Genomic DNA, 14,143 nt, shown 5'->3' with positions numbered 1-14,143 from the left:
ATTTTTGAGGTAGAGTCTTGTTTTGTGCCGAGGCCAGCCTGGACTGTGATCCTGCTTGTGCTTTTCCCACATAACTGAGGTTGACAGGTGAAACCACATCTACCTGCTGGGGCCTCTGCTCCCCGCCTGATTGAGATGGTGTCTTCAGAACTTTGCCCAAGCAGGCCTCTAACCATGATCCTCTGATCACCAAATTAGCTAGGATGTATGCTGGACTCTTCCTGGAGGTTAACATCAGGGCATAGGCACTGTCCCTGACAGTGTCCTCAAGGCTTATGTTCTGCCACTTGAATCACAACTCTACTCCTAGCATTGTGGCACGAAGAGTCTCATAGACTTTCCTGCCTGGCTGGCTTTGATCTGTGATCCTCAGATCTCTACTTCCTCGGTAGCCGGAATGAACCACTGGCCTGGCTTCTGTGTAATACAGACCCTCCCTGATCTATAGGTGTCCGTAGGTCCCTTGGATTTTTCTGGAACTTTAGAAAAGCTAAAAGGATTTGGAGTCCTCTGCCAGGATCGCTTACCAAGTAGGATGACAGCTTGTTACCATGTATAGTGCTGCTTGAGAATGAAGCTGACTTGAGAAATGAGACTGAAAAGATGCAAGAGATCTTGTTGACCTTTTGGCCACTGGAGCCAGACAACAGCACGCATGTGGGCTGTACTTTAAGCCCAATTGGTTCTGGTTATGATTATGTCCATTGTGTCAGGGCTTGACCTCTCATTCCTACAGTCCCAAAGCTGGGGCTAAGGAGTAGCATACCCAGGCTGGTTTGGATGGTGATGCTGGGGATCAAATCCAGGGTCTTGTGGCAGGCTAGATAAGTACTCCCCGACTTAGCTACACCACCAGCTCAGATGCTTCACCTTTGCACCTGTGCAGTGCTGAAGTACGTATCTTTTTTTCTTTAGGCCAGTCCTGGGACTTGAACTCAGGGCCTGAGCAGTCCTTGGGCTTTCTCAAGGCGCTCTACCACTTGGACCACAGCACCACTCTGGCTTTGTGCAGGTGGTACCAAGGGGTGGAACACAGGGCCTCCTGCAGGCTAGGCAAGCACGTTCCCCGGATGGCATCTGCAGCAAGGTGTGAAATTCGCCCGCGGCTGTCTGTCGGGCCGATGGCGCCTGCCGGGGATGAGCAGAAGACGGTGCGGACCCCCGAGGGCTCCACGGGCAGGGGAAGCAGCAGGGGCAGGGAGCCAGCCCGAAGGGGAGGATCCCGAACCTCGCGCCTCGCCTAGCGCGCGGCACGTGCGGCGGCCGACAGCCCCGCCGACAGCGCCCCCGGGCCGCCGGGGAGCGCGGGGGCCTCGGCCGGGCCGCCCGGGGCGGGGTGCGCAGGCGCGCCGGGCCTCCAGCCCCACGGGGCGGGCGGGCGCGCGCGCTCCCTCGCGCACGCGCGCACGGAGGGGGCGACGGCTGCGGTGACGCTGCGGCGGCGGCGGCGGCGGCGCGTGAGGCGCGAGACTCCCCGCGTCTTGGGAGCAGTGTCCGGGCCCCCGCCGCTCCCGCCGCCGCCATGTCGGGCCGGTCGGTTCGGGCCGAGACCCGCAGCCGGGCCAAGGACGACATCAAGAAGGTGATGGCGGCCATCGAGAAAGTGCGGAAATGGTGAGGGGCGGGAGTCGGGGCTCCGGCAGGGGTCGGAGGTCCCGGCTGGGAGCCGCGCCGGCCACTCGGGCCGGGTGGGACGCGCGCGGCCGGCGCTGGGGGAGGGGGTGCGGGAAAAGGCGGGAGGAGAGTGCGCGAACGTCAGCGTGAGGTCAGAGGGCGCGCCGGCTCTGGCCAATCAGCGGGCCTCCCGACCTCAGGGCCCGCCCCCGGCCTCGGCCGTGCCCGCGGCCTGGCCTGCGGGGCGGGGCCTGAGCGGGGCGGAGCCTGGATCGGGGGCGGGGCCTGGCCCGAGGGGCGGGGCCTGCCTCCCGGCTCCCCACCCCGGGTGTCCTAGCCCTGGCCGCCGTCGTGGACGCGCCGGTTAAGTCGCTGAGCTTTGGCGAGGGTCCGTGAGTGCGCCTGTCTTGGAGCAGGCGCGATCGTGGGAATGGAGCCGGGCCCAGCCCGAAGGCCCCGTTCTGCACCTCTTTTTCTCTCGTTGATTAGTCATGCTATCAGAGTCCAGGCCGTCCTGCAGTCCTCTCCCTCAGACCCGTCTATCCAATACTGTTGACACCCCAGGGCCTTTGCATCGCCAGCTCATAACTACCGGCTAAGTAGCTCATGCTTTCCCTGCTGCGTGGAAGTCCAGGCTGTGCGTGTGTCACCCCTCCCCCCGTGTCCGCGCGTGCACGCCTGGCCTGGGCTTGAGCTCATGGCTTGGGTGGGCTCCCTGAGCTAAAGGCTCCCTCTCTACCAATTGTGCCACAGCTTCACTAGTGGCATTTGGGTGGCATTGGAGATAGAGCCCCACAGACGTAGCTGGCTTGGAACTGTGATGCTCAGAGCTCAGCCTCCTGAGTAGCTGAGATTACCAGGGTGAGCCACCAAGCATGTTTTTAGCAGCCTCTTGTCATTTCCTGTGATGTCATTTGCTAGATAGCAGCAGCTTTTTTTTTTTTTTCTCCTCTAATTTGTAACTTCAGATTCATACTTGAAACTTTCAGGAGTTGGTTCAGGCCTGTGACCAAGCTGACCCCTGACCTTGGTTCTAGTTCCTAGTGATGAGACAGTACTTTAGGACACCAGCCCTGAGAGCAAGAGGATTCTCTGCCTGGTATATTTCAGTGAAGGATCGCCTTTATTACATTTCCACAGCCTTAACTTGTATTGAAGAGCCTGGTGCAGTCCTACATACCTGTAATTCCAGCAGTGGGGAAGTTAAGGTGATTGCATCTTGAATTAATAAGAGATCCTATCAGCTGGACCCTGGTGGCTCGTGCCTATAATCCTAGCTCCTCTGGAAGCTGAGATCTCAGGATCACAGCTTGAAGCCAACCCCGGGCAGGAAAGTCCATGAGACTCCTATCCTTGATTAACCACTAGGAAACCGGAAGTGGTGTTGTCTCAACATGGTAAAATGCTGGGCCGGGAGTTTGGCCTAGTGGTACAGTGCTTGCCAGCATGCACAAAGACCCGGCTTTGATTCCTTGGTACCACATACATAAGAAAAAAAAAAAAAAGCCAGAAGCGGTGCTGTACCTCAAGTGGTAGAGTGCTACCTTGAGGAAAGCCCAAGGACAGTGTACAAGCCCTGAGTTCAAGCCCTAGGATTGGCAAAAAAAAAAAAAAAATGGTAGAATGCTAGCCTGTAGTGAAAGAGCTCTGGGACAGCGCCCAGGCCCTGAGTTCAAGCTCCATGACTGACAAAAACAAAACAAAGAAAGAAACCCTATGGTTTAAAAGCACAAAAACAATATGGAAGAGCATACCTGTAGTCCTGTAGTCCCAGCTCTCGAGAGGTGGAGATAGGCAGACTGTGGTTGTAGGTCAGACAAGGCAAAAGAGGGAGACCTTGTCTGAAAAATAAGCTAAAGCAAAAAGGGCTGGAGATGTCACTCAAGTGATGGCTGCCTGCTTTTGCAAGTACGAAGCCTGGGGCTCAAACCCCAGTTCCACTGTCAAAGAAAGATGTCGAAGGTATAAGTCCAGAGGAGTGAACTGTTCAATTGTCTGTAGATAGGCGTGTGGAGCATTAACAGTTACCCCAACACTGAACTTGGACAAGATAGTTATCCCCTCTTGGGTCTTTGTTTTCTGGATGTGGTGGGGATCTCTGCCATATCCATTTCTCAAGATCCTCAGAGAAAAGGATTTCTACAGAGCTCAACTTTAGAGTTGAAATTTGAAAGTCCTCTGGAGTAGTTACTTTCTCTCCCCCCTCCCCTTTTTTTGGTAGTCTTGATCTCCCAGAAGAGTAAGACACTACTATCCCACTATCTCCACACCCACCTGTCTTTCACAACAGGTACCTTTTTGTGTGTGTATGTGGGGAGTGGGGAGCTTGAATGCAGGGTCTGGGCGTTGTCCATTCCTGAGCTTTGGTGCTCAAGGCTAGTACTCTATGACTTTGAGCACAGCTCCACTTCCAGTTTTCTGGCAGTTAATTGGAGACTTTGCTACCCTGTCTGGCTTTGAACTTGGATCCTCAGATCTCAGCCTCCTGAGTTGCCAGGATTATAGATATGAACCAGCAGCACCTGGCTTTCTCGTGATTAATCCCTGCGGAGGAAACCCTTGCATGGAAGATGGAGACTTAGAAAGAGTTAGAGCTGGCGGTGACTCACACATGTAATCCTAGCTACTCAGGAGGCTGAGATCTGAGGATCAAGGTTCAAAGCCAGCCCAGGCACAAAAGGTCCTGAGACTCTTATCTCCAGTTAATCGCTAGAAAATGGGAAGTGGGGCTTGGCTCAAGGGTAGGTGGGTAGCCTTGACCTGAAGAGCTCTGGGACAGTGCCCAGGCTGAGTTCAAGCCACAGGACTCACAAAAAAAAGAAAGAAAGACTCAGAAATTATTTCTAAATTTATCATGGTCTCTGCGTGTGTGTGTACAAGGATTTGAACTGTGAGCATTGGTCATGCTAAGCAAGCCCTCTTCCCTGCACTGAGCCATATCCCTATCTGTCATAGCTTGCTTCCCTCCTCTCCTTCCCCTCCCCAGTCCTGGGGCATGAACTCAGGGCCTGAGCGCTATCCTCAGGCTTTCTCAAAGCTAGCATTCTACCACTGGAGCTACAGCACCACTTTCAGCTTTTTTCTCTGTGTATGGAATCAAACCCAGGTACTCCAGGTCCAATTTGGTGCAGGGGGGACTAGGCTGGTGATGTGAGGGGCCTCTCTGCTCAATGAGTGACAGCCCTCATTCTCCCTGGGCTACATGTGGAGGCATGGCTCAAGGGGGAGAGTGCCAGGCAGTGAGCAGAAGCAAGCATCAGTTAGCAAATCTGAGTTCTAGTCTCTGACAAAAAAAAAAAGGAACTTGTGCTGCTTACTATCTGCCCAGCCTCCCCAGCCATCTTCCAGCCCAAAGCTGCACAGCAAGTTCCTAACACAGCTCCAAGTGCCCCTTGACGGTGTTCAGAAGGCGTCTCAGGCCGAGAGCGGAAAAGCACAAGTGAACGAGCAGAAAATTGGTTTTATTGTGCTGTTAATATTAAGGAATATTTTTCTTTAGGGAGAAAAAGTGGGTGACTGTGGGTGACACATCCCTTCGGATATTTAAATGGGTTCCTGTGACAGACAGCAAGGAGGTAAGTGTGGAGGAATCAGAATAACGATCAGGTAGTGCTTTCTTCTTTTAGTTACAAAGGAACTGGTTTCTCCAAATGAATTGAAAATACTTCTTGCTGCTCTGTTACTGGCTCAGGCCAGTCCTGGGCTTGAACTCAGGGTAGAGGCACTGTCCTTGAGTTTCTTTTGATCAAGGCTGGCGCTCTGCCACTTGAGCCACAGCACCATTTCTGGCTTTTTTCTATGTATGTAGTACCGAGGAATCGAACCCAGGTCTTCGTGCATGCTAGGCAAGCACTCTACCACTAGGCCAAACTCCCGGCCCCTCCGTCCTTGTTTTTTGCTGGCTATTTTGGAGAGGGAGTCCCGTGGACTTAACAGCTTTGGCTAGCTTCAAGCCTCAATCCTCCAGAACTTAGACTCCTGAGTACCTAGGATTCTAGGTGCTAATCACTGGTGTCCAGCTAATAAGCATGGCCTTAACCACGTGATATGGAATATTACACAAGTATTGAAAATTATATTATATATCCTTTGTAGTAAAATGGTGAAACTTTATAATTCTGTTAAAATCATATCTGCATGTAAACAGTGAAGGAGAAGACTGCTAGATTGCTGGCTTATTCCAGGGATAGGGTTGGGAACTGCTCATATATGGTATATATATTCTCAATAAGTACACATGTACAAAAGCTGGCAAACTTAGGGCTGGGAGTGTGGCCTAGTGGTAGAGTGCTTGCCTAGCATGCAGGAAGACCCGGATTTGATTCCTTGGTACCACATACATAGAAAAAAAAAAAAAACCCAGAAGCAGTGCTGTGGCTCAAATGGTAGAGTGCTAGCCTTGAGGAAAGCCCAAGGACAGTGCTCAGGCCCTGACTGGCAAAGAAAAAAAAAAAAAAGCTGGCAGAATTGAGAGTCGGATGGAATGAGTCACATGTGCAAATCCTCACCCGGGCTGTGGCCAGCTCATGCCTGCCCTCCCTTCCTGCTGTGGTCACACACAAATCCTCCCTGCACTCCGCTTTGGAGATGGGATGGGAAATGAGAGTCCCATCCGCCAGCATGTTGTCTGAAGTGGTGCCTCCTCTGGTCCAGCTGCAGCTGTGCTGGCTCCAGTGGGGTGCCATGCTGCCAGTCCTCCCACAAGGAAGACTGAGGGAGGAAGTGCTGGCGGGACCCAGCAGCATGGGAGCTTGGAGCAAAAGCACCTCCCCTGCTTTTCTGCTGTCCTTGCTGGCGTGTCCTCTCCACCCTCTCCGTGACACCCAGCACCATCCTCCCTCTCGCGAAGTTCTTCTCTTGCTTGGCTTTCATATTCCTTTCCTGCCCCCCCCCCCCTTTTCTAGAAAGAAAAGTCAAAGTCCAGCAACTCAGCGACCCGGGAACCTAATGGTTTTTCCTCTGAAGCCTCCGCCAATCGCTCTCTGCTCCTTGAATTCCAGGGTGAGTTGTATCTGTGTCTTCCTTGAGGGAAAAGAAACACATGGAGGAGCAGCTGAAGCAAGGAGTGGAAAGGCACGTGGCTTGCATAGTAGTGACGTGTGGTGTGGAAGGCCTGGTGTTTTTTCTGTCGATGATGATTTTATGATCCTGTCTTAGATCGTATGATTATATGATCTTGCCTTAGATCAGAAAGTTACTCAAAGCCAAGGCTTCTGCCTCCTAAGCCAGCCCTGCCTGATCCTGCCACCATGGCATTACCTCTCAGTGTTTTCCACACCTACACACTGAAAGGGACTTCCCCAATTCCTCCCCACCTTACCCCCCTTGGCCTGCCAGGAAACTCCCTCCCTTTCCTTTGTCATCAGAGCCGTGTGCCAGAAGCCCACTGAGATGATAGGCCCCTTCAAACAGCAAAGGTGTCAGTGGTTGCCCTAGCCATCAATCAACTATGTTGAATTCTATTGGCCACCTGTCTATGGCCAGCCCAGCCACATGGCTGGGGTCTATAAAAGTAGCCTGTGAGATTAGGTGGGGTCGCGCTCTCACTCACATCTTAGAGACGCCCCTGACCGGTCAGTATGATTCTCGATGCTAGGCGCGGAATAAAACTCTGTTTAACTTCCGCTTTTGTGTCAGACTTGTTCCTTTGATCACGACCCTAACATTGGGGAACTAGACCCCAACACACACCTACACAGCAATTAGTGTATGACACGCCCTCAGTTCTACCGTTACCTACCCTTCACGCAAACCAGGCTGAGGCTGTCACCCTGCTGCAGGGAGCTGGGACGGTTTGCCGGAACCCACAGGGACATCATCTCTTCATGATGAACGTGGGGGATGGTGGCACTTGTGGCTCACACCTGTAATCCTAGCTACTCAGAAGGCTGAGAACTGAGGATTAAGGTGCAAAGCCAGATTGGACAGAAAAGTCTGTGAGTCTCATTCCAATTAATCAGCAAAAAGCTGGAAGTAAACCAGGTGCAGATTCACGATTGTAATCCTAGCTACTCAGGAGGCTGAGATTTAAAAATGATGGTTCAAGGCCAGCCTGGGCAAGAAAGTCCATTAAACTCTTATTTCCAGTTAACAGCCAGAAAAGCAGAAGTGGTGCTGTGGCTCAAAAGAAAGCTGGGAGTGGAGCTGTGTCTCAAGTGGAATAGTGCCAGCTTTTAGCCAAAAAGCTAAGGAAAAGTACTCAGACTCTGAGGACAAGCCCCGAGAAAAAGAGTGGCACGATGAGGGGCTTGGTAAGAGTGCGGGCTACAGGTGATGACCTCTCCTACGGAGGTAGACTCGGCCCTGTCCCCTCGCCACTGGCGTAATGAAGGAAGGAGACGTCAGGGTGGGCCCTGGCTGCTGTGGGGAGTGGGGACACTCAGGCTGCATTTCCCAGCCTGTTGTCTGTTGTCCTCTTGGTTCAGCCCTGCCATGACCCTCTCCTGTGACCTTCCTTCCTCGTGGAGGGTAGGGAGCCTGTAGGAGGCCAGAAGCAGTGAGGAATAAGAACCTCGGCAGGCGACTCAGGAGGCGGAGACCTGAGGATGGTGGTTCAAAGCCAGCCCAGGCACTAAAGACCATGAGACTCTTATCTCCAATGAATCACTAGAAAACAGGAAGTGGGGTTGTGGCTCAAGGGGTAGGGTGGTAGCCTTGACTGAAGAGCTCAGGAACAGCGCTCAGCCCAGAGTGCAGGCCCCATGACCTATAAAAAAAATAAAAATAAAAAGAACCTAGGTGCTCAGGGGCCAACGGAAGTGTCTGAGAGGGCAGTGAGGCTGTGCTCTGCTGGGAGACTAAGAAGGAGCAGTCAGACCAGCACAGGGAGCAGAGGCCTCTGGGTAGGAAGCAACGCTGTGTGTAGGGTCTAGTTGCTGCAGCCAAGGGTTGTGGGGAAGCATGGCGTGCTGAGGTCCGGGCAGATGGGCCTTGAGCGTTGTGACAGCACCCTGTATGCCCTGTAGACTGGAGACCCAGGGCTGGGAGTTATTAGGTGGTCATCACCAGAGGACCCCCGCCCCCCATCCCGAGATTGCCAGGTTGGAGTGGGGCAGCAGAGGTACCTGCTTTTAACTTAGATGGTCACTTTGAGTCCTCGGACATAGCGCCGAATCCCTCATGCTGTGCAGTCAAGTGGCCCTGGGGCTTGAGCTGACCATCTGCAGACATCACCAGCTTCCTTTCCCCTGGGACATGAAAATGCCAGGCCAGAGCTGGGAAGGGTAGGCAGTCATGAAGGGGTTAAGTCTTGGCAGACGTTCCAGAAGCTTTTTGGCTGCCTGCGATGCTTAGCCCATATGTGTGGTGAGATGGGACATCTTGATCACCTTAAGCTCACAGTCCCAGTGGGACCCGCCCTTTTTCAGGGCACACCGGCCATGATCACCCACCCTCTGTGTCGGTGGCCATCTACGAGTATGGGTTCTCAGCGCTTGGCTCCTTCTCTGTTGACTTGGCTGTGTTTGGTCCACAGATGAGAACAGCAACCAGAGCTCAGTGTCGGATGCCTACCAGCTGAAGGTGGACAGCAGCACCAACTCAAGTCCCAGCCCCCAGCCCAGCGAGTCCCTGAGCCCAGCCCACACTTCTGACTTCCGCACCGATGACTCCCAGCCCCCCACGCTGGGCCAGGAGACCATGGAGGGTGAGTTGTGGAGAGCTGGGCTTGTGGCCCTGACTCCTGTCTTTGGTTACCGGGTGCATTAGTGGGTCCAGCTGCTACTAACAGCTCAGGCCTTTATTTTTTTTATTTATATTCTTTTTGCCTGTCCTAAATCTTGAACTCTAGACCTGGGCACTGTCCCTAAGCTCCTTTCACGCAAGGATAGCACTCTACTACGTGAGCTACAGCACCCCTTCATGCTTTCTCTATGGTTAATGGGAGATAAGGGTCTCACAGAATTTCCAGCCCAGGCTGGCTTCAAATCTGGATCCTCAGATCTCAGCCTCCTGAGTAGCTAGGATTATAGGTATGAGCCACCAGTGCCTGGCTTAGCTCAGGCTATTGGATGAAATAATTGCATTTGGGGGCCAGGAGTTTGGCCTAGTGGTAGAGTGCCTGCCTAACATGCACAAAGACCCGGGTTTGATCCTTGGTACCACATACATAGAAAAAACATCCAGAAGTGGTGCTGAGGCTCAAGTGGTAGAGCTCTAGCCTTGAGAAAGTCCAAGGACAGTGCTCAGGCCCTGAGCTCAAGCCCAGGACTGGCAAAAAAAAAAAAAAAAAAAAAAAAATGCATTTGCTCCTGTCATAGAATGAACAAAAAGCCAGCAACCCAGGTGAAGATTCCATTCTGGAGGAGTCTCTCCTGGGGTAATCCAGAGACTCAGCAGGGAGCAGAAAGTCCTTGTCTGCATTGTACTCCCAAGGACATGGAGACTCAAACACTGCTGCAGCTGCTGATGCCAGCGGCCACGCCTGGTTCTTGCAGCACGGCGTGGGTCCTGTGACATTCTGTGAAGCAGGCCACCAACTAGAACTTGTCTGTCTGTGGCTGATGCAGTCGGCATTCAGCCTCACTTTGTTCCCGATTTCCATGCACTGTGCACTCCTTCCACATGTTAATTTCTCTGGTCCTTCTAGAAACCCTGGTAAGATGAGGAAACCAAGTTAGGAGGTGATGGTTAGGCTGGAGTTGGGCCAGGCAAGGGTGCCCTGGGTAGCAGGGCCTCAGGGAGGTCGGGCTCTGCAGCTGGTTCCACAGGGAGCATCCACCCGTGGTGTGTAATGTGTTTCTGGGAGGCATCTCCCCATTTCCTGTGGCCGCCCCCTCCCTGACACTCCTAGGCAAGTTCCCTCTGCCCCTGCTGCTGCCACTGCCACTGGGGCCTTTACCCCCTGACCTTGCTGCTTTTCAGAGCCCTCCCTGCCAGCCTCAGAAGTTGCGGATGAGCCTCCGACCCTCACAAAGGAAGAACCAGTCCCTCTGGAAATGCAGGTAAGGAGTCCTGGAGTGCTGGGTGAGGGGGGGCCCGGGGCTGGTGAATCAGGGTCATCTGGCATGAGGGTGCAGGTGGTGGACTGGCCAGTCTGCCATTCCTGTTCTGGCTCCTCCTAGACAGCGGAGGAAGAGGAAGACTCAGGAGCCCCACCCCTGAAGCGCTTTTGCGTGGACCAGCCCGAGGCTCAGGGCACACTGGAGAGCTAGCACCGTGTGCCCCTGCGCCTCCCGCCTGCCTCTGTTTATTGCGTCCCGGCCCTGGCCATGCCGCTACGGGGCCAGGCAAGCACTGCGGTGCGAGCCCGTATGGGCAGCCTTCTGGGAGGGCTTGGGGTTGTAGCATCATCTTCCCGTCCCTGGCACCTGTCTGCTTGCTTCTGAGAGGAGGAACCCCAGGGCCTTTTCACACCCCAAGTAGCCTGGAGCACCAGCCACCCCAAGATTCATCTCTCACCGCCAAAAGAACATACCCGGCTCCAGCCCCTGTGGACTGAGACCCCTCTGCCAGGAAGAGGAGGTGGAGGGCACCTCTGGAGCAGAGCATGCCCAGGGTCACTTGAAGGTGGAAGGAGACTTCCGGCAGGGTCAAGGCCCTGCTGCTGTTGAGGGACTGGTGGGGACCAAGGAAGTGAGGGGAGGCCCCTCATCCTTGGTGGAGGGTCCAGGCCCAGCGGATTTCCTGTGCCCGGGCCTCCTGCCCGAGCCCGGGTAACCCTGTCCCTCGGGCAGCTAGCTGCTGACTGTCTGTGCCTGCCATAACTGCCAGACTCCCCCAACACAAACGCAAACGCACTCGCATCTGACCACACCGCACACTTCATTTCAGCCCCCCCATGCTCTGCCCCAAGACGGATGGATAGGAGGTGTGACCACAGTACCTGCGTCACAGTGCTCCCTCAGCTCGTACTTTCTAGAGCTCCTTTTCTTTGAAATCTGCATGTTTAATGGAACTTGGTGATTTTATTTTTGTTTCAAAAAAAGTTTAAGAAAAAATAGAAATGGGCAACAGCGAGTGAAGACTTATTTTAGCACTGAATAGAGTATTTTTAAAATTAAACTATTTGAACTATGTTTTGTTGGTATGAGTGCTTCATTCTGAGACTGAGGGGGGGCAGGGCTGGTGGGAGACGTGATGGGCAGCCAGCCATTTGACCCTTTCCCCTGTCCTGTGCACCTGAGGGAGCTGTGAGGGAACACCACCTGTGTTTTCACTCCCAAGTCCCTCATGCTCAGAGGTCAGGAGGAATGCACCAGTTCTTTGGATGTTGTTTTTTGTGCCAGTCCTGGGGCTTGAACTTAGGCCTGGGCACTATCCTTGTGCTTCTTTTGCTCAAGGCTAGCAGTTGAGCCACACTGCCATTTCTGGCTTTTTCTGTTTATGTGATACTGAGGAATGGAACCCAGGGCTTCATGTATGCTAGCAAGCATTCTACCACTGTAAGGTCTACCAGAAGGAAACTGCACACAGTTCAGGAGCAGAGGGTTTATTGTGAGGGAAAAAGCAGCCCTCCAACCGCCCAAGATGGAGTCAGGTGATGGAGCAAGAGGCACTGTGGTAGGAGAGAGATTATATAGAGGAGAGGTGTGGCCACAGCGGAAGTGGAGGTGACCTCAGGGGATGGAGAACTACCTCAGTCTGGGGGACCACCTACTGACCCCAGACATGCCAGTCGCCAGGGTTAGGGGTGCTGGGGAGGGATTTCCAAGGTGCAGGGGGAGAGAGAGCCAAGGGAAGGGCCATTCTTCCAGGCGGACCTAACAACCACTAAGCCACATTCCCAGCCAATGAATTTTTTTTTTTTTTTTTTTGTAGGTCATGGGGCTTGAACTGGCCTGGGCACTGTCCCTGAGCTCTTCAGCTCAAGGCTACTGCCCTACCCTTGAGCCAGGCCCCACTTCCTGTTTTCTACAGGTTAACTGGAGATAAGAGTCTCAGGTCCTTTTGTGCCAGGCTGGCTTTGACCCTTATCCTCAGATCTCAGCCTCCTGAGTAGTTAGGATTACAGGCGTGAGCCACCTCATGCCAACTCCCTGAATTTCTGTTGTTGTTGTTTTGTAATTTTACCTCACAAATATGTGTCATCCTTGCAAGGGATTTTAGTATATGTACTGTTGAAGTGAGCACTGTTTCTTTTTTAAACTGCATAGATAGATCGTCAGATTGTCTTTCTTGGTACTGGGGATCATTCCCAGGATGTTGCACTTGCTAGGCAAGCATTTTGCCATTGAGCTAAGTCCCAGCCCTCGTTTCCTTTTCAAAAATTATGAAAAATATATCCATCATCTGGGCATGGTGGTACATGCCTGTAATCACAGCTCCTGGAAGGCAGAGGGAAAGGGATAGTACAGTAGCCCAATGCCAATCCTGCATGTTTGAGACCCTAGCTGAAAAACAAAAGTAAAAAGACTGAAGTGTGGCTCATGATGGAGCAAGGCCTGGATTCCATTTCCAGAACTGCTCCTCACAAACACTAATAAATGCAAAAGTGATCATTTTAAACCTGGGCACTCGTGGCTCATTCCTGTCATCCTAACTACTCAGGAGACTAAGATCTGAAAAGAATGGTTTTCAGAGAACTTTTTTGTTGTTTGCCAGTCCTGGGACTTGAACTCAGGGCCTGCACACAGTCTCTGAGCTCCTTTTTGCTCTACCACTTGAGCCCTAGTGCCACTTGCAGCTTTTTCTGTTTATATGATACTGAGGAGTTGAACCCAGGGTTTTGTGTATGTTAAACAAGCACTCTCCCACTAAGCCATATCTCCAGCCCATCAAAGTGAACATTTTAAAGAATTTATTTATTTTTTTAATTTCCTTTTTTGTTCGGTAGTGGGGCTTGAACTCTGGGGCTGGATGTTGTTCCTGAGTTCTTCAGCTCAAGGCTACTGCCCTACTCCTTAGCCACAGCACCACTTCTGGTTTTCTGTTAACTGGAGATGAGTCTCATGGACTTTAGTGCATGGTCTGGCTTTAAGCCGCCATCCTCAGATCTCAGCCTCCTGAGTAGCTAGGATTATAGGTGTGAGCCACTGTGCCCGGCCTGTCCCTGAACTTTTGTGTTCAATGCTAGTGGTCTACCACTTGAGCCACAGCTCCTTTCTCAGCTTGGTGGTGGTTAATTGGAGCTAAGAGTCTCACAGATGCCAGGCACTGGTGGCTCATGCCTGGAACCCTAGCTACAGAGGAGGAGGCTGAATTCTGAGGATCATGGTTTGAAGTCAACCTAAGCAGGAAAGGCTGTGAAACTCTTTGTCTCTAAATAACCACCTAGAAACCAGAAGTGGATCTGTGGCTCCAAGTGACAAACAGACAAGGCTAGCAGTGAGCAAACAGAGCTCAGACAGCATCCAGGCCCTCAAGTTCAAGCCCCACCACCGGAGTCTCTTCCTCTTGGGGCACTCCTCTCTTCCTTTCTGGTTTATAGAACAGCTTACTTAAATCAAGGCTTCCTAGGTCAAGTCAGCGGAGGTGTCACCACTGAAAATACTGTGGGTGGGGAATGGGAGGGCAGACCTGCTCCTTCCCCTCCTGTGGACCAGAGCGGGCACCGATCTAGAACCTTCCTTACAAGGGAAGGTATTCCCCC

General features: G+C 52.8%; 1 protein-coding gene across 1 annotated transcript; it reads left to right on the top strand.

Annotated features, from left to right (window-relative positions):
• The first annotated feature begins 1,438 nt into the window (after positions 1–1,438).
• Positions 1,439–11,630, top strand: Bcl7b (BAF chromatin remodeling complex subunit BCL7B). Its single transcript, XM_090324056.1, has 6 exons — positions 1,439–1,614; positions 5,114–5,189; positions 6,519–6,615; positions 9,089–9,259; positions 10,477–10,556; positions 10,677–11,630. Exons 1-6 carry the CDS (start codon positions 1,523–1,525, stop codon positions 10,764–10,766), a joined length of 606 nt encoding a protein of 201 aa, XP_090180182.1. The 5' UTR covers positions 1,439–1,522; the 3' UTR covers positions 10,767–11,630.
• The last annotated feature ends 2,513 nt before the right edge of the window (positions 11,631–14,143 follow it).

The sequence above is a fragment of the Megascapheus bottae genome, chromosome 34 (assembly GCF_031878675.1).
Source record: "Megascapheus bottae isolate mThoBot1 chromosome 34, mThoBot2.hap1, whole genome shotgun sequence".
In the NCBI taxonomy this organism is placed as follows: domain Eukaryota; kingdom Metazoa; phylum Chordata; class Mammalia; order Rodentia; family Geomyidae; genus Megascapheus; species Megascapheus bottae.
Note: the sequence above shows the minus strand (reverse complement) of the source record. Positions and strands in the feature narration are given on the sequence as shown.

Bases quoted from the DNA above. Each gene is read 5' to 3' on its own strand.
- Bcl7b (XM_090324056.1), top strand. From the start codon at position 1,523: ATGTCGGGCCGGTCGGTTCGGGCCGAGACCCGCAGCCGGGCCAAGGAC. The intron at 6,616-9,088 runs GTGAGTTGTATC...TTTGGTCCACAG, and splicing joins TCTGCTCCTTGAATTCCAGG to ATGAGAACAGCAACCAGAGC. The intron at 10,557-10,676 runs GTAAGGAGTCCT...GGCTCCTCCTAG, and splicing joins CAGTCCCTCTGGAAATGCAG to ACAGCGGAGGAAGAGGAAGA.